The sequence below is a fragment of the Rhinatrema bivittatum genome, chromosome 11, assembly GCF_901001135.1.
Source record: "Rhinatrema bivittatum chromosome 11, aRhiBiv1.1, whole genome shotgun sequence".
Lineage (NCBI taxonomy): Eukaryota > Metazoa > Chordata > Amphibia > Gymnophiona > Rhinatrematidae > Rhinatrema > Rhinatrema bivittatum.
Window position 1 is genome coordinate 26972338 of NC_042625.1, and position 24065 is coordinate 26996402.

Consider the following 24065-nt stretch of genomic DNA (forward strand, 5'->3'; position numbering starts at 1 on the left):
TAACATTGAAGACAGCCTTCTTGCTGGCAGTCTGTTCGGCCCGTCGTATATCCGAGCTACAAGCACTGTCCTGCCGAGAACCATTCTTCAGACTCACCCCGGGAATCATCCAGTTATGCACAGTTCAGTCGTTCCTCCCCAAAGTGGTGTCTCACTTCCATCTCAACCAAACTATCTCGCTACCATCGTCAGATGAGCATAAGAATTCGGAAGATGCTTGAAGTCTACGCCATCTCAACGTCGGTAGGCTCCTAGTCTGATACCTGGAAAGGTCGGAATCCATATGAAAGACGGACCATCTATTCGTCCTTCACAGCGGGAAGGAGAAAGGGGAAGCAGCCTTGCAAGCAACCATAGCCTGCTGGATCAAAGAAGTCATCGAGGCGGCCTACGTTGAAGCACGCAAGCCACTGCCTTTACAAGTCAAGGCCCATTCTACTAGAGCCCAGGCAGTGTCCTGGGCGGAAACCTAGATGCTGTCAACCGCCGAGATCTGCAGGGCGGCGACATGGTCCTCCATCCACACCTTCTCCAGCTTTTACCACCTAGATGTTCAGGCTCAGGAGGACACAGCATTTGCAAGGGCAGTACTAAGTGGTTCACAGGCAGCCTCCCACCCGGTTCAGGAGTAGCTTTTATACATCCCATTGGTCCTGAGTCCATCTGCTACACGCTAGGAAATGTAGAAATTACTTACCTGATAATTTCGTTTTCCTTAGTGTAGACAGGTGGATTCAGCATCCCACCCACTGCTGCCGTTACTCATGGAATTCTCGGGTGACATCCCCGGGAGTGAGTAATTCACAGGTAAGCCATGCTTCCCTTCAGCTAGTACACCCATCCTACCGGGTGTCGATGTTTCCCGGTTGAGGGCACTGGCGGTCTCCAGCTATAACCAATTCAACCGGTTCAAATTAATTAAGTTATCCAAGTTATCAAGTTATCCAAGTTATTCAAATTAGTCAGTCATGCATATATCCACAATGCTTTTTGAGGAGAATACTGAGGAGCTGCACTTCCTGCAGGGGTATATGTACTAGGGCTGACGTTAGATTGAAATCTGATCCGTCTCCAACTGTTATCAGGAGTACACTATACCCATTGGTCCTGAGTCCATCTGTCTACACTAAGGAAAACGAAATTATCAGGTAAGCAATTTCTCCATTTTCCTCAGTTAGTGCACATATGTTATGCGTAGCACTTTACTACAGTTCTATTAGGTGCAAGAGTCTGCTGAACAGGGGAAGGGAGAGAGAGAGATAGATTCTTTATAGGGTTCAGTCTATATATTGGCCATTGTAAGGGGGCACTTTCATTTGGGGTGAGTTTTTGGGAGATGTGTTGGGGTTAGGGGGTTGTTACAGACACATTCAGAGGTATCCATTGTAAAATTCAAATCTCTCTCTCTCTCTCTTCAGCAGACTCCTGTACCTAACAGGGAGCTGTAGCAAAATTTCGTGCTACGTTATGTGTGTACAGCTATAGACATGCGCGTGTGAAGAGTATTTTATAGCCTATGCATGTAGGTTATAAAATAGTGCATATTTTTGTGCATGGCAAGGTATGCGTTTATGGGTGCACACGCGGCCCTTTTAAAATCTACTTTTATTTCTATAGGCACAACACACAACACAATTTTATGCAGCATTCTTCAAACACCCGTATGTCATAATGCATTATTGTTGATGTGGAAAATACAACAACATTAATACAAAATATCATCAAGAGAGTGAAAACAGTGAGGAGAGGCAGAGTTGACAAAAGCTTTGAAGAAGGAGAATGAACAGTATTCAAAGGCAAGAGAAAAGGTGGCTTTTTAAATGCTGGTAGAGTCTTTATTGACTGGGAAACTCCTGTGGATAGTATTAAGTATTTTAGATGAAGAAAAGAACTTATAACCTCATCTAAAGGTACTGTAGCTATATACCCTTCAGGAGAAGGATTATATTACATGTATTTGTAAACTACTAGGGAAGAAACACTGGTGAATTGTCCTAAATCCGCCCCCAAATCTCTTCCCCTAATTTGATGTGAGAGACTACCCTGATAATCGTCAGTTCAGTGTGCTGCGGCAGTCAAAAAAGCAAACAGAATTTATTTTTATTTATTTATTTATTTATTTTGTATACCGACATTCGATCGAGATATCACATCGGTTTCCAGATAACTAAAGGAATAGGGTGGTAACAGCCCTATTTTACATTATAACATGGTATTAAATAGATATAAGAATATTTTACATTATAACATGTAATAAATATAACAAGAATATTTTACATTATAACATGGTAATAAATATAACAAGTTGTAACAGAACTAACAGGAGTACATGGAACATTAGACTATAGTATATAACATATGTACATAAATGGCTTGTTGATGAGGATAAATTATGGTAAGGAGAGCAGGGAGTGTAGAGGGGGGAGGGGAGAGAAAGGGATGTGTGGGAGGAAGGTAGTGATAGGGAGGGAAAGGGTGGTGGGAGATGCTTGTGTAGGGAGGGAAAGGTGTGGGGCGAGATGCTTGTGGAGGGGGGCATGGAGTGGATGGTGCGATTGGGCGGGTTATGTGTCGGGTGGGAAAGCTTTTAAAAATAGCCATGTTTTGAGGTGTTTTTTGAAGACTTGCAGTGAAGGTTCGTTTCTGAGACAGGTGGGGAGGGTGTTCCATAAGGTGGGGCCCGCTATTGTTATGGCTCGTTTGCGGGTGACGTTGAGGTGTGCAGCTTTGAGATTGGGGACGGCTAGGAGTCCAGTGTTGGTGGATCTGAGAGTTCTTTGAGTGGGGTAAGGTTGTATTCCGTTGTTTAGCCAGTCCATTTTGTTGTTGTTTATTTTTTTGTGCATGAGGGTGAGGGTTTTATACTGGATTCTTTGTGTAATGGGTAGCCAGTGGAGTTCTTTGAGCGAGGGTGTGATGTGAGGGGATTTTTTGTTGTTAGAGATGATTCTGGCGGCAGCATTCTGTAGAACTTGGAGGGGTTTGATGTGTATTTCTGGTAGTCCGAGGAGGAGGGAGTTGCAGTAGTCGAGTCTTGACAAGATAATTGATTGGAGGACTGTTCGGAAATCGTGCTCTTGGAGAAGGGGTTTGAGTTTTTTTAGTGTCTGCAGTTTGAAGAATCCATCTTTGATTGTATTGGAGATGTGTCGTTTAAAGTTGAGTTGGCTGTCAATTGTTACGCCTAGGTTTCTTGTGGACGGCGTGAGTGAGGTTTGTGAGATTTGTGGCACTCCCGGGTTGATTGAGTTTCCTGGGTGGTCAGAGGGGGTGCACATGAGTGGATAGGAGGGATGGTCATCGTGGATGTGAATGATTTCTGTTTTGGCTTGGTTGAGACATAGTGATAATTGAGATAGTAAATGGGATAAGTTTGAGCTGAGTTTGTTCCATTTTTCCATAGTGAGTTGAATGGAGTTGTTTATGGGGAGTAATATTTGTATGTCGTCTGCATAGACAAAGTAGGTGAGGTTTGCCTCTGATAGGTATTTGCATAGTGGGATGAGGTATATGTTGAAGAGGGTTGATGATAGGGAAGAACCTTGTGGGACTCCATGAGTGAGGGGCACTTGTGAGGATTCAGATGAGTTCATCTTGACGATGTAAGATCTGTTTGAGAGGTAGGATTTGAACCACTTGATTGTGGTGTCTTGGAGACCAATTTCTTTAAGTCTGGTGAGGAGTGTTCTGTGATTGATGGTGTCGAAGGCGGCTGATATATCAAGAAGTATCAGGAGGAACGATTTGCCTTTGTCACGGCCTTTGAGGATGGTATCGGTGAGGGAGAGGAGGAGGGTTTCAGTGCTGAAGAGTTTTCTGAAACCATGTTGTGCAGGCTGAAGAACATTAAAGGTTTCAAGGTGGTCTGTGAGTTGATTGTTGACTGTTTTTTCGATGATTTTTGCTAGGAATGGGAGGTTGGAGACTGGTCTGTAGTTTGCTGGGTCGGATTTGTCGAGTTGAGGCTTTTTGATGATTGGTTTGATGATGGCGTTTTTGAGTTTTTCTGGGAAGATTCCTTGTTCTAGGGATAGGTTGATGATGTAGGTTATTGGTTTGACAATAATCTCTCTGATGAGTTTTAGGGTTTGGATGGGGATGGGGTCTAAGGGGTGGGATGCAGGGTTGGTTTTTCTGATGATAGGTTCAATTTCTGTGGTAGCAACGGGAGTGAATTGTGACCATGAGTGGATAGGAGGGGGGGTGTCAATTAAGTCATTGTGGGTTTGGGGAATCTTGGCAATGATGTTGTTGACTTTATCCTTGAAGAATTGTGCTAGTTTTTCACTGGAGATGTTGCTGGAGTTTGGCGTATTGTCATTTTGGATGGGGTTGGTAAGGTCTTTGACATAGGCGAAGAGGGTCCTTGGGTTAAATTGGTAATCGTGAATGTTGGGAACTATTAGAAAGGGAATGGTGAATAAAACGGAAAATGTCATAATGCCTCTGTATCGCTCCATGGTGAGACCGCATCTTGAATATTGTGTACAATTCTGGTCACCGCATCTCAAAAAAGATATAATTGCGATGGAGAAGGTCCAGAGAAGGGCTACCAAAATGATAAAGGGAATGGAACAGCTCCCCTATGAGGAAAGAGGTTAGGACTTTTCAGCTTGGAGAAGAGACGGCTGAGGAGGGATATGATAGAGGTGTTTAAAATCATGCGAGGTCTAGAACGGTTAAATGTGAATCTGTTTTTTACTCTTTCGGATAATAGAAAGACTGGGGGGCACTCCATGAAGTTAGCATGTGGCACATTTAAAACTAATCGGAGGAAGTTCTTTTTCACTCAATGCACAATTAAACTCTGGAATTTGTTGCCAGAGGATGTGGTCAGTGCAGTTAGTGTACCTGTGTTTAAAAAAGGATTGGATAAGTTCTTGGAGGAGAAGTCCATTACCTGCTATTAATTAAGTTGACTTTGAAAATAGCCACTGCTATTACTAGCAACGGTAACATGGAATAGACTTAGTTTTTGGGTACTTGTCAGGTTCTTATGGCCTGGATTGGCCACTGTTGGAAACAGGATGCTGGGCTTGATGGACCCTTGATCTGACCCTTGGTCTGCCCCAGTATGGCATATTCTTATGTTCTTATCTCAAGGCCCATCCCACACTAAATACAACAAAAGTAATCCACACTGTTAGGCAGATATAAGTCACCAAGATTTATTAACAAAGCTTCCTTACAATAAAAAAAAATATATTTCATAATAGCAGACAAAATATATCGTACATCATGTTGACAAATTCAGCAACCCCCAGTCTGATTTAAACCTGTCCTTGGCCAATAACAATTCACCTTACTAAATTGTCAGTGACTCCCAGCCTAAATCAAACTATTCCTGAAAGCAAGGTTTTTGGTAGCCTGTCACCTTACATTTGTGACTGCCTTTTAAATGTGTGATCAGCTTTATTTTTAAAAATAGGAAAATATTTACAAATCTCACTCTTCTTGGAAATTTCACACCCACAAGCTGGTACTGGGGATTGGCAGCGGCCGTCTGTCTCTTCCCCAGATATCCTGAAGTTCTCTCATTCGGGGATCTCCCTCTTTCTGCTTCTGATAATGAGGCTGCTACAAAAGCTGCAGCATTTGTGTGTATGTTGCTGTTAGTCTTGTCCCTTGTGCTGTGAATCTGTCTTACTTGTTACTGCAGTTATGCACAGCTGGTTTTGTGTAAGTGAATTGGTTAGTAAGTAAAAAAAATTCTTTGAGCGAGTTCTTTCAAGAATGAGTTCTGTCGAGAATGGGTTCTCCCAGCAACTGTCTCCTAGTTGCTTATACCTTCCCAGATCAGAAATCTTGCCATGACATCATACCAACACTGTTCATGCAAGAAACTGAAAATTTTCCCAATTCAGAAGTTTGCTTGCCATCTGATAGCTGGAGCTTCAGATGTCCAGTATTTGACACAGTTCACTTACTAAAGTCACACATTCAGCTCTTTCTAAGACGAACAGGTTTTTTGCAGTCTTTGCAATTTCAAATGTCCATTTTTGATGAGTTGATAACCACTGATGTATATTTCTGACATTTTCACAGCCTTTGGCTAATTAACAGTTCAGCTTATGATTGCTATCTTAACACAACATCTGCCTTAAGATAACTAGTCTTTCCCTCCTTCCTTTTCGCACAGAGCAGAAAAGTAGCAGGAAACTTAAGATAATAGACAATAAAAGTGAAAGGTCAGAGGAAACCAGGACTTTTGCTAGAAGTCAGCAGAATTCAAAGAAAAAAAAAAGATTAGGTGATCTACTTAAAAAAAATGTACTACTAATGTCTATACAAAAAAAGGAATTTATAAAATTTATAAAAAATAAAGGAAATATATGTTGGCCTTTAATATGTACATATTCAGTAGAGAGAATGGTATATGATGTGTTGGTGATAAAACTCAATTGTTATTTTTTAATACCTCATTATAGCTGTTCACAGTTGGAATTTCTTTGTGCTTTATATTCAGTATGTTGCTGATTTAAATGTGAATCTAAAGCATGTTGTATTTTTTTCGTTTTTTGTCAGGAGTTTTTCTATGAAATAAAACACAGTGATCTAGCTAAAAAACAACTGGATATCTCTGTTTGGGATTATGATATTGGCAAATCCAATGATTATATAGGTAAGTCTGTGTTTAGTGGGAGGGGGTGGGGATAATGTGCTGTGGTTAGGGAATTAGAATGGAAGAGCATACACTGCTTATAGGTGCATATTTACAAATAAGCAGAGTAGGCGACTGCCCTACCTGCATGAGTCACTTGTTATATATAATGAGCTGCGGCACCATCTTATCTGAACATATAAGTGGGCGGCTGCTATGGCTGTTCTTCCTTGTCTCATCACATACAAAACTTGGAGGTGACTCAGGGAATCCAGCTGTCCTAAGGGGGCTGAGGGTATACATCTGCTGCTGACTGCTTAAACCAGTAATATATCTGTGATATTATAAGTCACTTCATGATAAAACCATGGGGGTGATTGTCCCATTGGATACTCATCTAGTGACTTAAACTGTTATCATGCTGCTTAAATTTGGCCAGGCAGAATAAAACAAAGGCGAGCAGATCTGCTAGCAGAACCATACTGAAGATAATAATTATACAGTTGTATGCAAACATTTAGGCACCCTTGATCAAATAGTTTCAATAAATCTCTAAGAGGAGATTTTTCAAAACTTTACACACACAAAAATTAGCATATAGGTGCATAAGTAGCCTCTACTTACATATTCTGTATTTTATAAAAGTAAAAAATGCGTGCATATTTTCACTATCTTTCGCCCATATACATTTGTAAAAAAGGCACAGTCTAGGGGCATTCGTGCGCAGAGCCAACACTTTGCATGTAAGCTGCTATTTTAAAAGACACGTGCATAAATTTGGCAACTTACTTGCATGTTTTTACACCTAATAACCTGGCTATTAAACAAGGTTATTGTGTAGTACTAACTGGGTGGGAGGTGTGGTTGAACTAAGGGGAGTTCAGGCTGAAGAACCAGGAAAGTCTTCTTCTCAAATGATCACTGGCTCTTGACTTACTATTGAGACCTTTGGTCCTGGGCTTACAACAGTCTGGAGGATTAAAAAAATTAAAGGTGGATTTTAAAAGCCTTGCGTGCGCAAAAATGGGCATGTATGCGTGTAAGTGGGCCGCATGGAAGCTACACAAATTTTAAATAGCTTGGAAGGGCGCATGTACATCGATGTATGCGCACCCAGAATAATTAGGTGGAAAAGGGGCAGGGCATGGGTGTTCCAGAGGTGGGGTCAGCACTGACACATGTAACTCCTAATTTTCCTCAGCCGGCGCACGTCACATACGCACGCCACTTTCCTGCAGCTCCTCGGTAGATATAAGAGTCAAGAGAGAAAGAAAGAGCGCGAAAACCTCTTTATAAGGCTCAGTGATTCATATTCTCTCTCTCTCTCTCTATATATATATTATAGATACATAGATACAATGGTCTATATCTATATATAAGGGGGCACATTGATTTGGGGTGACTTTTCGGGAGGTGGGTTGGGGTTAGGGGGGATGGTGTTACAGACATTTAGAGGTATTCATAGTAAAATTGACATTATTACAGAATTTTAGACCTTATAAGCAATGAAAAGGAGTTGATTTGTACAAAGCAGCTAGCAGAGACTGCAGTGTACAAATCAACTCCTCTTGTTAGAATTTTCATCTTTGCGCATGGTAAGATATGCACATTTATGGGCGCATGCGCGGCCCTTTTAAAATCTACCTGTTAATACCTAACCTCTGAAGAAGTTTTTGACAGCGAAATACTGGTCATGTTGGGCTTGTTTGATTAACAATTTAGACTGCCGATACTATTGTTATTGTTTTTAGATGCTTTTTGAAAAATTATCAAATAAAGGTAATTCTGAAGGTGGACGATTGAATCGATCAAGTGGACATAACCAACCACAGCAGGATACACTGCTAGGTTTACTGACACCCTTATACTGATTTTTGTGTTAATTGGTACTACTGACCAAACATTTGTTTCATTAGATTTTTTTTTTTGGGCCCCCTTTATTTGATACACTTTGTATATTTGGGGTTACCCTTGACTCTTTTTCTGTTTTTTGATTTTTACAAAGATAAACATCTTTTTGCAATTTTTAATATAAAATTACTATTTATTTGCTGATTTTAAAAGACTGAAAATAATGAAACAGTGAATATGGCATGTGCAAGAATTTTGGATATCTTTCCAATTGATTCATTTGTACTTTTTCTAGAAAGTTGATGAACTTATTAGGCCTTCATTTAATCAGATGAAGACCATTCCATGGTTCAGGAAATACTCTGATCCTTCTAAACTCTCATTGACTGTGGTTCTGTCTACTTTCAACAACTATGGGCTCCTCAAGGCAACTTTTGAAAATGAAGATAATTCACACTTACAAAAAAGGGGAGGCCTATAAAAAATTAAATGCTTCCAGTTAGCAATTTCAACAGTCAGAAACATTGTTAAGCAATGGAAATTATATATAACTGTTGAAATCAAGATGAGATCTAGAAGACCCAAAAATACCTCTGATAGAACTGCCTGAAAACTAGTCAGATCTGGAAAGGTTAACCCACAGATTACTGCAAACAAACTGCTGAAAAGTTTAGCTAACACTGGAGTAATTGTCCACAGTACAACATTTGTTACATAATAATAATTTGCATGGGAGAGTTGTCAGAAGGAAACCTATTCTATGACCTCATCACAAAAGTTATCATCCAAAACAAAAACTTGATGCACCTGAAACATTTTTGGAACAAAGTGCTTTGGACTGTTGAAATGAAAATTTAACTGGCTGCAACCACACAAGATGCTGTAACATCCATGTCTTAACAATGTTTTTGACAGTTGAAATTGCTAGCTCGAAGTATTTAGAGATTTTTTTTTTAAAAGCCTTCCCCTGCTTTGTATGAGTGAATTTTCAAATGCTGAGGCATCTGTTTTGAGGAGTCCATGGCTTTTGAAAGTAGATAGAACAATAATCACAACCTGAAAGGTTAGAAGGGTTAGAGTATTTGTTCAATCATGGAATTGTCTTCAGCTGTCTAGACTATCAACTTTTTTCAATTTATTAAATCAGAAAATAGTAATTTTGCATTAAAAATTGCAGATACAGAAAGATGTTTGTACTTGGTACAATGCAATAATAGATAGTCCAATAATACAGAATGATTACAGTTATAAATCCTTCATGAAAAGATCTTCTACTAATCTATTAAATCTATAGGACCATCATTCCAGGCTCATTAGGCTAAACTATACTTAAGCATTTAGATACCTAAATTTTAATCATAGGTCCTAATGATAACTATTTCAATGCTTTTTGTATATTTTTAATGCATTTAAAATGACACTTATCTTGCAGTTGTCACTTCCTTATTTTCCCCGACACAGGACTGTCTTTCGAGTAATTCTTTATCAGGGAAAAAGTTCTAATTTCATACATGCAGTATATTATAGATCGTAGACAAGTACATCTTTAATTATCTAAAAAGGAGAGCATGGCATAAATTTTATAGAAAGGCAACAAAATGTAGCACAGAAATTCTTAGACATCCTCGAAAGTTATATATTCAAACCTTTAGTGTCTTTTGACATTTGCTTAAATGCAGCCATATCTTGATGTCTTTCCAGAAATGAGTAGAAAAGTTACTTCCTCTAAAGTTCATTATATCTTACTGATAATGGAATACAAAAGAATGAAATTTATTGTCCATTATGTTGTTAAAATGTAAGCACTGCTATACAACACACGTTTTAATATTGAAAGCAAACACAATAACAGTGTTACTTCCAATAGCAGCTATATTTGCTTATGAAATACTAGGCCACTTTTTACAATATAAACTTTCTGAAATAATGGTGTTCCATTCAATTTCTGCATTTAACCCATGCAGTTGTACTGTTTGCAGTGTGAAGATCCAGAACTGCTCTCTTAAATTTAAACTTGCCTTGTTGATAAACGGCTTTCCAATGTGATTGAATGTGCTTCAAAATGCACCACTTAAGCTGATGAAAAAATGCTTCTGCTCGGTTTTCTTATTTAATTATTGTTTAATCTGCATTATAGGTATTTGTGTTTTGCTGGTGGCAATGCAACTTTTATGTTCTAATAAGCGGGTTTTTATAGCTTTTTTAGTTCACTCCACATAGATTTTAGGGCATGGACACTCAATTATATATATTACAAAAGATGACAAAGTTTATTAGGGATGTACAGCAGGGACGGATTCGTCCCATTCGGTATTCGTATTCATCAGGACCCAAATCCGTTGCATCCATTCTTGAGGGACCCCGATCCGTTCATTAGTTACATATGTATTCGTTTCCAAAATAAAAAAAACCCATCCCAACCCTTTAAATTTAATTAACTACAACCCCCCACCCTCCTGACCCCCTCAAGACTTGCCAAAAGTCCCTGGTGGTCCAGCGGGGGTCCTGGAGCGATCTCCTGCACTTGGGCTGTCGGCTGCCGGTATTCAAAATGGCGCCGATAGCCTTTGCCCTTACTGTGTCACAGGGGCTACTGGTGCCATTGGTTGGCCCCTGTCACATAGTAGGAGCAAAGGATGGCCGGCGCCAGTAGGGCAAAGGCTATGGGTGCAATTTTGAATACCGGCAGCCGACAGCCCAAGTGCAGGAGATCGCTCCAGGATCCCCGTTGGACCACCAGGGACTTTTGGCAAGTCTTGTGGGGGTTCATTAGTTAGTGATACGTGGTATTTGTGGGGGTTCGCCATACATTTTGTGACCCCCACGAATACAACGAATATGGCATTTATGTTGCGGATTGCCGATACATTGCAAACGAATGCACACCCCTAAAGTTTGTCCTGATATAATTGATATGACTGAGCATACATGGATGTTACCAATATTGTATAAATTCTTATACGTCTCTACCATAATAAAGTTTTGGAAAAAGATCTTGGCGTCTAACCCTTGTTTTGTTCCTAACGGATTTTTTAGACCGCCTTCCTTTGTGTTTTTTGGGGCCATTATTGTGCAGTCACAGCCTGACAACACACTCCCCATGTGGTTAATGATCAAAACATTCCAATTTTTTAGATGTTAAAATCAGTGATAGAGCAGATTTAACACAGTCTTTTACATTTCTTCCACGAGTGAATGCTATACATTTAAGATAAGTGGGCTATTTATAAAAAATATATAAAATAAAGGCTACGTGAAAAGGTAATATAGGGCCAAAATGTGCTAATGCTTACATATGCTAGAAGCAATTTCATGTGCTTTATTTGAATATCACTGTACAAAAATTTGACTTTTTTAGAAAATTCTTACACTCCAGCAATTCTCTATAAGCATATAACGCTCTCTCATATGCTCTTTTTTATAGTTTTATAAGGCTACCATCCATCTGAAAAACATTTTTTCAAATCTTTTGCCTGCTCTTTAAAATCTTCAATTCTAGTACATAAACAACGAATCTGTAAAAACTGACCTACAGGTAAATTTGTCTTTAAAGAATAAGGATGAAAACTTTCAAAACGGAAATTTCTTTCAATAGGTTTGCAATACAAAGTGGCCGTGAAGCCAGGACCACTCTTTTGAATTTTAATATCTAAAAATGCAATTTCTGAATAACTGTGCTCTAAAGTTAACTTAGCTATTGTCCAGAAATTCTAATTTTTGAACTGAAGATTTTCAAATGCAAAAAATGGCATCTATATATCAAACCCACATCTTCACGTTTAACTTTGTACCATTTAGAGGCTGTGTCACCTTCCCTTCTCCCTCCCACCCTAGTGTGTTTCCTTCTTAAATAGTTCTTCCAAGGCTTAGGTTAAGGGAATAAATATAGGATCGAAGTACCAATCTCAAAACTTGTTCATTAATCTCTATTAACAAAATGTCCTTTATTCAGTGCAGCAATTGTGGTGCTTGTCCCAAGGCCTATCATTTGGACAGTTAAGGATTGTCCAATTTGCCTTCAATTGTTGACCATGAAAAAGGAACTAATTCTCCTGAAAGAGAAATTATCCAGGTTTCAAAAATCCTCCCCTTCTTTGCAGCATCCAGAATATCTCTCCCAACTTCCACAGAGGAGTCAAAAACCGGGGCATAAATGGTTTACAGTGGTTTCTGGTAGAATAAGACCTATGAATCTGAGATGCCCAATTTCCCCATCTTGAAGCATTCTGTGTATCTGGCCCCACTGTCACAGAGAAGTCAAACATCCAGGATTCAGAAACCCTGGAATAATTGGATAACAGTGGACTCTGGCAGAATAAGGCCTATGATGAAAAAAGATCCCCCCTCTCAGCTCTTACGCAACGCCTTTTCTGCATTGGAAAATGAAGAAGCCCCAGCAATAAAATATGAAGTGTTGTCTGAAAGGGAAGTAGTCATCTAACCCACCCAGAAACCCTCCAAAAGGATCAAATGTAATAAAAGAAAGTTTCTTATGCTAGGATACTCAGTCAGAGGAACCAATTTGGGAGCTCAATTTGATGGAGACACAACAGTTAAATGCCTTCCAGAATCCTCAGCCAGATAGTCAAAGCAATTATGGAAGAAAGTAGGGACTCTGATATTAGTGTTATCCATCAGGGACAAAATGACCTTGCTAGAAATGGTATCTTGGTTCACTGATTCTCATGACTGGGATACAGCCATCCCAGATTATAACTTGTTTAGGAAGGACAGAGAGGACAGAAAGGTGGAGGAGTAGCTCTTTATGTCAAAAACAATATCCAAACAACTGAATTGCAAGGGATGTAGGGTAGAGAAGAAGCATTATGGACCATCCTAAAAAAAAGGGAAGGCGGTACTTCCATTTTTACTGTTGTGATCTACAGGACTCCTTCTCAAATGGAAGAACTGGACAGATATCTGATTGAAGACATCCAAAAGATAGGAAAGAAGAGAGAAATGTTGTTCATTGGAGATTTTAATTTTACAAATATGGCTTGAAGTATCTCTTCTATGAAATCTACAAGAAGTAGAGAGATAGTGGATGTCATTCAATGGGCTCTGCTCAAACAAATGGTAATGGAACCCTCAAGGGAGGGTGTTATACTCGACTTAGTGCTCACTAATGGGGATAATGTCTCTAATTTCTAGGTAAGTGCCCATCTGAGCACCAGTGATCATCAGATGGTATGGTTTGATATTGAGAACAGAATACAGAGAGTCACACAAAGACCTGAGTTTTGAATTTCACAAATATGGATTATCAAATGGGGATGTACCTGGAAGAACTGGAGGAATGGGAGAAATTGGATGAGGTGGAACATGAGTGGGCCAAATTAAAAGGAGCTATTACAAAGGCAACAAATCTATATGTTAAAGTAAGAGGAAAAAGAAACCAATCTGGTTCTCAAAGGAGGTGGCTGAAAAAATAAAAGCAAAAAGAATAGTAGTCGAAGTGTAAAGGATCACAAAAAGAGGAACACAAGGAATATCTGGTGATGCTAAGGGAGACGAAGAAAGAAAAGAGGAAAGTGAAAGATCAAGCGAAGAAAGAATTGACAAAGAGGTAAAGCAAGGTGACAAAACATTTTTCAGATATATCATAGAAAGAAGGAAGGCATGAAGAAATTATAGTGAAACTGAAAGGTGACAAAGAGCTTTATGTGGAGAGAGATGAAGAAATGGTGGAAATATTAAATAAATATTTCAGTTCAGTGTTCACTAAAGAAAACCCTGGCAAAGGACAGTTGCTGATTGACAAGACCATAGATGGGGATGGGGCAGACAAAACTACGTTTACAGAAGAGAATATTTCGGATGAGCTAAGTAAACTGAAAGTCGACAAGGCCATCCCAGAATACTGAGGGAGCTCAGAGATCCGCTGGCTGGTTCACTGAAAGACCTTTTCAATAGCTCCCTGGAAACAGGAGTGGTGCCATGAGATTAGAGAAGTGCAATTGTGGTCCCTCTTCATAAGAGTGATAGCAGTGAGGAGGTTGGAAATTACAGGCCAGTTAGCCTCACCTCGGTGGTGGGAAAATTAATGGAAACTCTGCTGAAGAAGAAAGGATGGTGAATTATCTACAATCAGGTGGCTTGCTGGATCTGAGGCAGCATGGATTCACAGTTGGAAGGTCCTGTCAGACCAATCTTATTGATTTATTTTTTTTTAAGTTGGATCAAGGAAGAGCACATGATGTGATCAACTTTGATTTCAGCAGAGCTTTTGATATGGTCCCGCATAGGAGGCTTGTGAATAAAATGAGAAGCTTGTGAGAGAGCGTCAAGGTAGTGACGTGGATTACAAATTGGTTGACTGATAGGAAAGAATGTGTAATGATAAATAGAACCTATTCTGAAAAGAGAATTGTTTTAAGCAGAATGCCACAGGGATTGCTCTTGTTAAATATTTTTGTGAGTAACATTGCAGAAGGGATAGAAAGTAAAGTTTGTCTTTTGCAGATAATGCTAAGATCTACAACAGAGTGGGAATTGCCTGCACGAATAAAGAGAATGAAAAGTGATTTAAAAGAGCTTGAAGAGTGGTCAAAGATGTGGCAGCTGGGATTCAATGCCAAGAGGTACAGAGTCATGCATCTGGGCTGTGGTAATCTGAAAGAGCTGTGTATGATAAAGAGTGAAACATTGATGTGCACAGACCAAGAAAGAGACCTTGGAGTAATATATCTGACAATCTGAAGACAGCGAAGCAATGTGACAAGGCAATAGCTGCTAAAGCCAGAAGAATGCTGAGCTGCATAGAGAGGAAAAAGGAGGTGGTGATGCCCTTGCACAGGTCCTTGGTGAGGCCTCACCTGGAGTATTGATTTTCAAAAGGGATAGAGGTGGTCCAAAGATGGACAACCAAAATAGTATGGAGTATGTATCAAGACCTGGAGGTGAGTCTGAATGATCTAAATATGCATATCCTGGAAAAGAGGAGGTGCAGGGGAGATGAGATACAGACCCTCAGATACCTGAACGGTTTTAATGATGCATAAACTTTGAATCTTTTCTGTTGGAAAGTAAACAGTAGAAGGAGAGGTCATGAAATGAAACTCCAAGGGTGATGATTCGGAACCAACGTCAGGAAATACTACTTCATGGAGAGGTTGGTGGAAGATTGAAATGCTCTTCCAGAAGCTGTGGTGAAGAAGAAAGCAGTTATCAAATTCAGAGAGTCATGGGATAAACAATGTGGATCCCTAAATGCTAGAGTATGGAAATGAAGAAAAGGGTGCATGGGGGTAACCTGCTCGGAGTGGCAGTTACTATCCATGTAGATCACCACCCTCAATCAATTGCCTTGATGCTTTTGACACAACTGTAATATCACTCCCCGCTTTGGCAGGGGTGGGGAGGGGAACTGGATACAAACAACAACCAACATGGGCCCTGATTTTTAGGGTCTGGGGTACTGACAATTAGACAAAGGAAAAAGTACAGGCCTGCTTCTATGGCCAAATCCCAAAGTAAAGAACGTCAAGCAGCATTTTCTGAATTATCAAGAAGGCTCCTCACCCAGTAAAAATGTTAGCAGTAATTTATAGGCTTGATAGTTGCTTGGTTTTGATTGATTGTAAATATTACTACCCTTATCATAAGGCTAGGGGTAACTGCACAAAGCGGCAGTTGCTACCCTTGAGAGAAACATGGGGGTATTCTGCACTGAGTGGCACATTCTACAATAAGAAGCTTGCAGGGCAGCCTGGATGGGCCATCTGGTCCTTTTCTGCCATCATTACTATGTTACTATGTTTACTCAAAGATTCATTGAAACATTATTTGACCAGGGGTGCCAAAACCTTTGCACACATGTGTTTAAGATTGTAAAAGGTATTTATTATTAATGCTATTATTTGGCTATAACACAGCTGATGCGTTTATGACATCATAAATAGTTCAGCCATTATTGGTGCTGGAGAGACCAGAGTACTCTGTATGCTACTGCTTCAATTCATATGGGTCTATTTTAAAAGGACCACACGCGCGTCCATGTGTCATTGGTTCCTGGTGTACGGACATGACCATGCCGATTTTATAACATGCACACGCCGGTGCATGCATGTTATAAAATCTCATGGCTGGGCACACGTGCATGTGTGTACACAGGAAAAGTGCAGAAAACACTTGTAGGTCTGAAGATTTATCAATTCAAACAGCAAATTTATTAGGAATTCTTATATGGTAACTCCACTGGGTTTATAATAGCATTTCAACAGGTCCCCCGACACAACCCGTGTTTCGCCGTCGGGCTGCGTCGAGAGGGACAGATATCTTTAAACCAGCCCGACGGCGAAACAAGGGTCTGTGTCGGGGGACCCGCTGAAATGCTATTATAAGCCCAGTGGAGTTGCCATATAAGAATTCCTAATAAATTTGCTGTTTGAATTGATAAATCTTCAGACCTACAAGTATTTTCTGCTCTTTTCCTGTGTACACTTATATTGCTGAGTGCAGCTCCTGCTCCTTTGTGGTATTCGTGCACACGTGCATGCCAGATTTTAAAATCCGTGTGCACCAGGGGGGGGTGCATTTCAGTAATTTACCCACAGCGACGCATTCGGGCCTCCCCCAGTTCCCTCCCAGACCAATGAAGGAGCAGACTGGGAGGGAACTTTCCTATCCCTAACCCTACCCTTCCTACCTCTTCCACTCTCCTCCCCGACCCCTAGCATAACCCTAACTATCCCCATTTTTTTTTGGTTTTTTTTATACTTACTGCTCCGTCTGAGCAGAAGCAACTTCTATGTACTGGCCGGCTGCTGGAGCCTCCTTCCCCAGGCAGCAGCTAATGGTGCTGTCCCAGCCTGCCCCTTCTGACAGGCCCGGCACTCGTGCACGTATCAGGGTTTACACGCGTGGCCGGGCTTGTTGTAAAACGCGTGCAGCTTGTGCAAGGCCCGGCCACGTGCATAAACCCCAAAATTTACGCGCGTGGGCCTTTGAAAATTTACCTGATATTGTAACCCTTAGGTTACAACTTTCATTAAAAAAATTACTATGAAACCTTCTCCTCAACTCTGATGCTTTCCTAGCATTTTACAGAAAAGGCAACAAGGACCTATAAAGAAAAGACAACAAAATAAAATATATATATATATTTTATTTATTTTTTGTTAGTGTCCTGTGTGGGCAACTGTTGCTTAGGTTATTAAATTGCTGGCTGGATCTGACATGTGGTACATAATAGGCCATCGAGTATGGGCCTTTCCTTTAAAAATTCTGAAACTACCAATTGTCTACCATACACCGTTGACTTCAAATCATTCTAATCTTTGTATTTCATTCCAGTAACTTTCGTCATCAGAAAATCATTTTCACTTTTTTTTTTTTTTTTTTTTTAGTTATTCAGGATTCATATAATTTCATTTCCAGGCTCTATTTGCCATTTCAAGTACAGCTTTTACTGCTCGACTTTCATCTAATTTTCTAAGCTACAGATGTATTGCTTTCCATGTTTTAAATCAGTCAGCCTTGTCTGCAGCAATTTTACATGATTGGGCTACTGCCTTCTTACTGATGAGTGAGTTTGAGCTGGTCAGGGTTTTGGGGCGTTGCATTTGGGATTGATTTGACATTACAATTGCTTTCATCTTGATGAGCTTGCGTTCCGGGCTACTGTAGTTTACAATGATTGAAAATCATGTGAGCATCTCACAAACGCATCAGCTCTCTCTCCAGTGAAGAATTCCTAATTACTTCAAGCATTCTGCCAGAGCACAGTCTTGTTTGGAAACTGTCACAGATTTAAAAGTTCTGACTTAACGTTTTAAAGATGAAAGTTTCTCTTCTGTGTGGGTGGACTTGGGGCTGTGATGGCAAGGTATAGAAAGACGAGCTGCGTCTCTGCTGATGATACTATACAATTCTTAGAAATTGTATTTAAAGAACAAAAGTTCTCTCAATTACATTTTGTAACCCTCCAAATCCTTCCCTCTCTCCAAATTCTAAACCCCCATATTCATTTATGGGTAAATTTTAAAACTTACGCATGTGCGCACATGGACGTGGCTATTTTATAACACGCGTGCATCGGCGCACGCGTGTTATAAAAGAGGAGGGGCACACGCGCATGCGCGGCGGATTTTAACAATGTGCGCACGGCCCGGGATGCGTATGTGCGGGGGGGGGGGGGGAATTTTAATTTATGCGCGGGGACGCGATGGTCCCTTTTCCCAGTTCCCTCCCAGTCCGCTCCAATTAAGGAGGGAACTTTCCTACCCACTACCCTCACCTCCCTTCCCCTCTCCTCCCCACTCTCTAAACCTTCCCCCCCCTTTTTTTTTTTTTTACCACCTTTTAATCGGCAAGTTACTTCAGAGCCTGACCTGAAGTAACTTGCACGTGCTGGCAGCCGATACAGCGAGGAATGGCGCTGTCCCGGCCTGCCCCAACCCCTGGGCTGCCCCTCCCCGCCCCCAGGCTCTTGTGCGCGTAACAGGCGTTATGTGTGCGGCTGGGCCTCTTCTAAAATGCGTGCAGCGCACACAAGGCCCGGCCACATGCGTAACCATTTTTTACGTGCGCGGGATGGGAGGCGAGTGTTTAAAATCAGCCCATTAATCTTGTGTCTGTCTAGGTGTTCTCTAACCAACTTCCACACCTTAATGACTGAACATGTCTTACTTTCCCAAGTCAGACCGAACTGCCTTTCAAGAGAAATCAATTTTCTACAGCTGTGTCATAATAGTCTACTTACAGACCTTGAGTTCAATGAATTTAGCTAATTAATGTCTTTAGTAAATGTTTATTTATTTAATTAAAAATTTTTCTATACCGTCGTTAAGTTGAATACCATCACAACTGTTTACAGAAGGGCACGATAAAGAGAAATATGGGTGGTATAGATTACAAATTACTCGTGTGCCATCATAGTACGGTAACAATTTAAAATAATAAACTAGGTGTGTAAGTTAAACCTGATTGTTAGGAACAAATTAGGCAGTTTGATTTTAACATTAATGTGCTTATGTAGGTTACTAAAAACTATGATTCATTGTTTCAATTGGTCTCTCATATGGGGCAGTAATGGTGATCAAATCGTAGAATTCTTTGAAAAGTTCCACATTCACTGTTTCCCATTGCTTGGGGAAGAGTCTTTGTAGCCGCCTCATCTTGTCAACTTTCTCCTGCAGGTGGCTGCCAGCTGGGCATCACTGCAAAAGGGGAGCGCCTGAAACACTGGTATGAGTGTTTGAAGAATAAGGATAGGAAAATCGAACGCTGGCACACTCTACAAAATGAAAATCACATTTCCAGTGATTAAGAGGCATTCAGTTATGCCTCTCCATGAAGCCCATGTTCTGCACCAGTTCACTGTAAACTTTTTATGTCCCGTCTTCCAATGTGTTCACACTTTTGAGTGCACGCCTTTAAACCTCAGAAACAAATCGGATTTATTCTCCAACTTAAAATAGACTGATCTTCATTTCTGGGAAACCAGCATGATCTGGGCTTACAATCTGAACAATATTTCTCATTTGGAATATGTCAGTATCCTTTCAATCCATTTTTGATTCCATATTTGTTGGGTGTAGGTTTGTCAAGCAATATCAATAGTTCAGGCATTTTTGTAGGTTGAACTTCTGTTTTTTCCAACATATAGCTTGATGTTGCTTTCATTATTATTTTATTCTGTGTGTTCTTAAAGTGTCACTATATAAAAATAAATCCATGGTAGAGTATAAATATGTATCCTCCTTGCTGTTTAGGTTACTAAGGAAAACGTAATTTTTGCAATAGTAGACACAAGTTATTGAGCACGGTAACATGATTTAGTACAGTGCCAACAAACTGCCAAGAATGAATCTTTCCATGACTTATTCTGACTCTGAACACAGTTTTTCAATGAACAATGAATATCCCTATGAGTTGTGTTCTTCTTCCTCATGAAACAGGGGAAATAAGATTTCAAGTGCTGTTGCGTTTATGCGGTGATGTTTCTCAAGCCTGTGCAGGAGGCACACCTGACCTATCCATGTTCCACAATATCTGTAATGAATATTCATGGAGTATATTTACATACACTGGAGTCCCAGTGTATGCAGATCAAGCTCATGCACATTCATTCTGGTTCTCCTAAAAAACCAGAAAGGGATTATGTGTATCTCCAGACCTGGTTTGAGAAACACTGACATATTGTGAGATTGAAACCATTTGTTCTCTCTCTCAAGTTACAATAAATTCCACTAACTGAAGCTAAACCAAGGTGAAAACAAAATAAAACAGCAGTGATTTTTCTAAACTGAGTACATAAGACATAGAAATTAAAAAAAAAAAAAAAAGTATACCTTGTCAAGACTAGAGGGACTTATATCTATCAGAATACACAGATCTATTTTCCCTTGCATTTTCACTAGGCATAGTATTAATTGATCATTGTGTTTTACGTCGTAATAGTATTTGAAACATATAATTCTATAGGAAAAGAGGTAAGGAGGAGAAGTTACTGCTTGAAGCTACTGCTGTATTGACTCGTGGGAGGGTATGGGAAGTGGCACCATGACATCGAATTAACACACTTATACTGTACACTAGTCCCTCATTTTTCTGTGTCACTGACATTGTTCTCTGTTAGTTTTTCAACGTTTCATAGTTATTATTACAGGTAGGCTAAAAATCTACATAGGAATAAAAATGAAAAGATTGAGTATTGTAACATGGTCTTTATCGTCTGTCATCTACTAAATAGCCCATTCAGATAGCCCAGTTATTCTTGTCTGCATGACAACGAAATATCCCAGGTGCCAACCATAGCCACACTCAGCTCCATATTCAGTCACTATCTGGATAACAGAGTTAGCCAGATAAACTTATCCAGCTAACTCTGGAGATATATTCCGCTATCTTAAAGTTATCCAGTAAATTTTATCTGGTTAACTGTAGGACAGCTTTTTGGCCTGATGAGATTTAGCTGGCTAAGTTAGCCAGCTAAATCCTCCCAGTTACACCCCGGAACTGGGAGGAGTTGAGTTCTGAGTTATCCATCTAAATGTTTCTGAATATGGACTTCTTGATTTCTTATAGGATATCACTTAAGTAAGTTACTTTTTTGTTTTACTTATTGGTTTGCTACCATCTTAAGTAGATGAGCATACAAGATTCCATATTTAATCCAACACTTGAGGGTAGTAATCTTCAGTCAATGATAGAATTTGTTGCCAGAGGATGTGGTCAAGCCTAATAGTAAAGCTGACTTTAAAAATGTTTTGGATAGGTTTCTAGAGGACAGGCCCATTGATAATTATTAGCCTGGTAGATCCTGTGGATTACTACCTCTTCTGGGATCTGCTGGGTATTGCTAAGTGAACCGGAATGGATGCTGGGCTTGATAGACCACGTATGCTTGTAATCAAAAACTGCGAGGCTATTGCCTGACTATCCAGTCTTCTAGGTCTACCACGGACTTACTGGATGGCACCTAGTGACCATCAACCTGATGGCACCAACCCAGTTGGTTCCTGGAGAGTTGTAACCTGCTGGCACCAACCTGGCTACAACTCTCCAATTGAGAATTCAGCTTCTGTTCAACTGGGCACATAATAGCAATGTACAGTGCTGGGCAAATGGACGCTAAATAGTGTTAAACACTTTAGATTTTTGCAGTAGTTGGCAGATTCTATGAGGGAATTTTTTTAGCAGACTTCAGAGAAGAATTTTTGGCACATTCTAAAATGTATTTTAACTTGTTCAGTTGCATTCTGCATTAGAAACTCACCTTATTTAAAGTGCACTGTTGAGAAATATTTCTGTTCACTAGAACTGTATGGTTTATTAATAAGATGAACTTACACTGCTCTTTACTTCGTCTCTTTTAGATGGATATATTTTAAGCATTGTAAATTATTTTGATTTTTTTACTATGACTTGTCAATTAGGAACCCATATAATAAGGGTTTTTTGAGGTAGAGTAGGCACAGAAATAAAAAGTGCTACTGTAGTAAGAAAATGTGAATATTTTAACAAATTTATATGTTTAATTGTTTTGCTTAAAATTGTAGTAGCTCATGAAATGTGCTATATTATTTTTATATTTTTCCTGTTTAAGAACGTGTATTCTCTTTAGTCATATTCAAGAGGAAAACAACTCTGGTTCAAAACTCTAGATTTAAAAAAAATAAATAAATCTGTAATCAGTTTTTCTTTAGATTAATGAAATGAGCCAACAAAGGTCCTTTGTTCATATTTATGTTGTTTTACTGGAGCTCCTATTGGCTTAAAAAAAAAAAGCAAGCTTCCTGAAATGAATTGAGTAACAGTTGGTATCTGTTTGTTAAAGATTTTCTTCCTTTGTGTGCCTATGTGGGAACAGCTTTAGCAAATAGGAACATAAGAGATCATTTAAGGCTAATGTGGGACATAGTTTACCTCGCTATTGAATTTTTTTCTTGTCTTAATGAGGGTAATTTTCACACTGCCTGCATGGTGGCAGACTTTATATTGAAAACAAACTCATGCGTGTAAATTTGTTTTGAAAATAACCTGATCATTGACCAAGTATCACACACGGTCATTCATTTAAAGTTACAACACCTCTTCAGAGGGGCATAATTTAGGCATGCATGCTTACAGGTAAACTTTTTAAAATCAAAAAATATGCGCATGAGTGCTGACTCGGCCCTACACCACTCCCTCTCCCCCCCCCCCAACTTAAATGTACATAAATGTCTGCATGAAACCAGGACACGTGTGCAGCTGTACACACTGTGATCCTGGATCAATTTTATAACATGCAAAAACAAAAGGGCAGGAGTTACCCAATAGTCTCACCTGTTTTATGATAAAATCTCTCAATCAGCCGATTTTGGGACGCTGCCAGTGTTTCAGCATGTAGACACCTGCTTCAGGAGCCACTTTTAACTGTTATCTAAAAAAAATAATAATTATAATAATAATAAAAATAATAATAAATAATAATAATTTTTAAGTACAACTTCCTCTGTGTCTAAAGAGAGACAAAGACGAGCATTCTTCCACCTCCACAGCCAGACTGTCGTTGCATAGACATTTAAAATGCTCCCGCACACGTCACCACTTTTCCGTGGGTTTTTAAGCACATCTCTGCCAATCACGAAGCCACCCTAGGCCGTGGCACAAACTGTCCCCCAGGTCTGTTATCAGTAGAAAGCCGATCACTCAATCTCCTTATTCAAGCCATCGGGAATAATCGTACACCATTTATGAATCCATTTCTGTTCATGTTGGATCAAAAGGCATGTGAAATGCCAACCACAGGAATGTTGAAAGGGTTTTCCAGTACTACAAATGTTTTTATTTTTCAGGGGTAATGTTGTAACATAATCCAGTGAGACGCTAAAGCTGCCTCCATGTCTTCCTGAATTCAGACTCTCTAATGGACCACGATGTCTTGCTAATATACAATAACTAATTGTTTTGATAAGTTTCAAGTGGAAATCCTGTTTGCAGAAGTTATTTTGTATGTTGCATTTAAAATTGTTTTTTCACAAAATCCTTCTGAGGGCATAGATTGCACTGTGGTTACGAAGCTGGCCCGGTCGAGCCAGCCATCTTTATTTTTTTTGGAACTGATTAGAAAAGATTTACATCAAATTAATATTTACATACTCCTTATTAATAATTCGATGCAAGG

General features: G+C 39.7%; 1 protein-coding gene and 1 long non-coding RNA gene across 3 annotated transcripts in view; one reads left to right on the top strand and one right to left on the bottom strand.

The window, feature by feature from the left end:
• Positions 1–22591, top strand: part of RPH3A (rabphilin 3A) — a 327862-nt gene extending 305271 nt beyond the window's left edge. For both annotated transcript variants that reach the window (XM_029571543.1, XM_029571542.1), the window contains exons 21-22: positions 6526–6622; positions 19591–22591. In XM_029571543.1, the coding sequence (XP_029427403.1) occupies positions 6526–6622; positions 19591–19721 (228 nt within the window). In that variant the 3' untranslated portion in view covers positions 19722–22591. The remainder of the gene's footprint in view (positions 1–6525; positions 6623–19590) is intronic.
• The window catches only part of LOC115073255, a 32191-nt gene extending 8874 nt beyond the window's left edge, over positions 1–23317 (bottom strand). The window contains exon 1 of the long non-coding RNA XR_003851959.1: positions 23225–23317. This is a non-coding gene — a long non-coding RNA (uncharacterized LOC115073255). The remainder of the gene's footprint in view (positions 1–23224) is intronic.
• Positions 23318–24065: the final 748 nt, after the last annotated feature.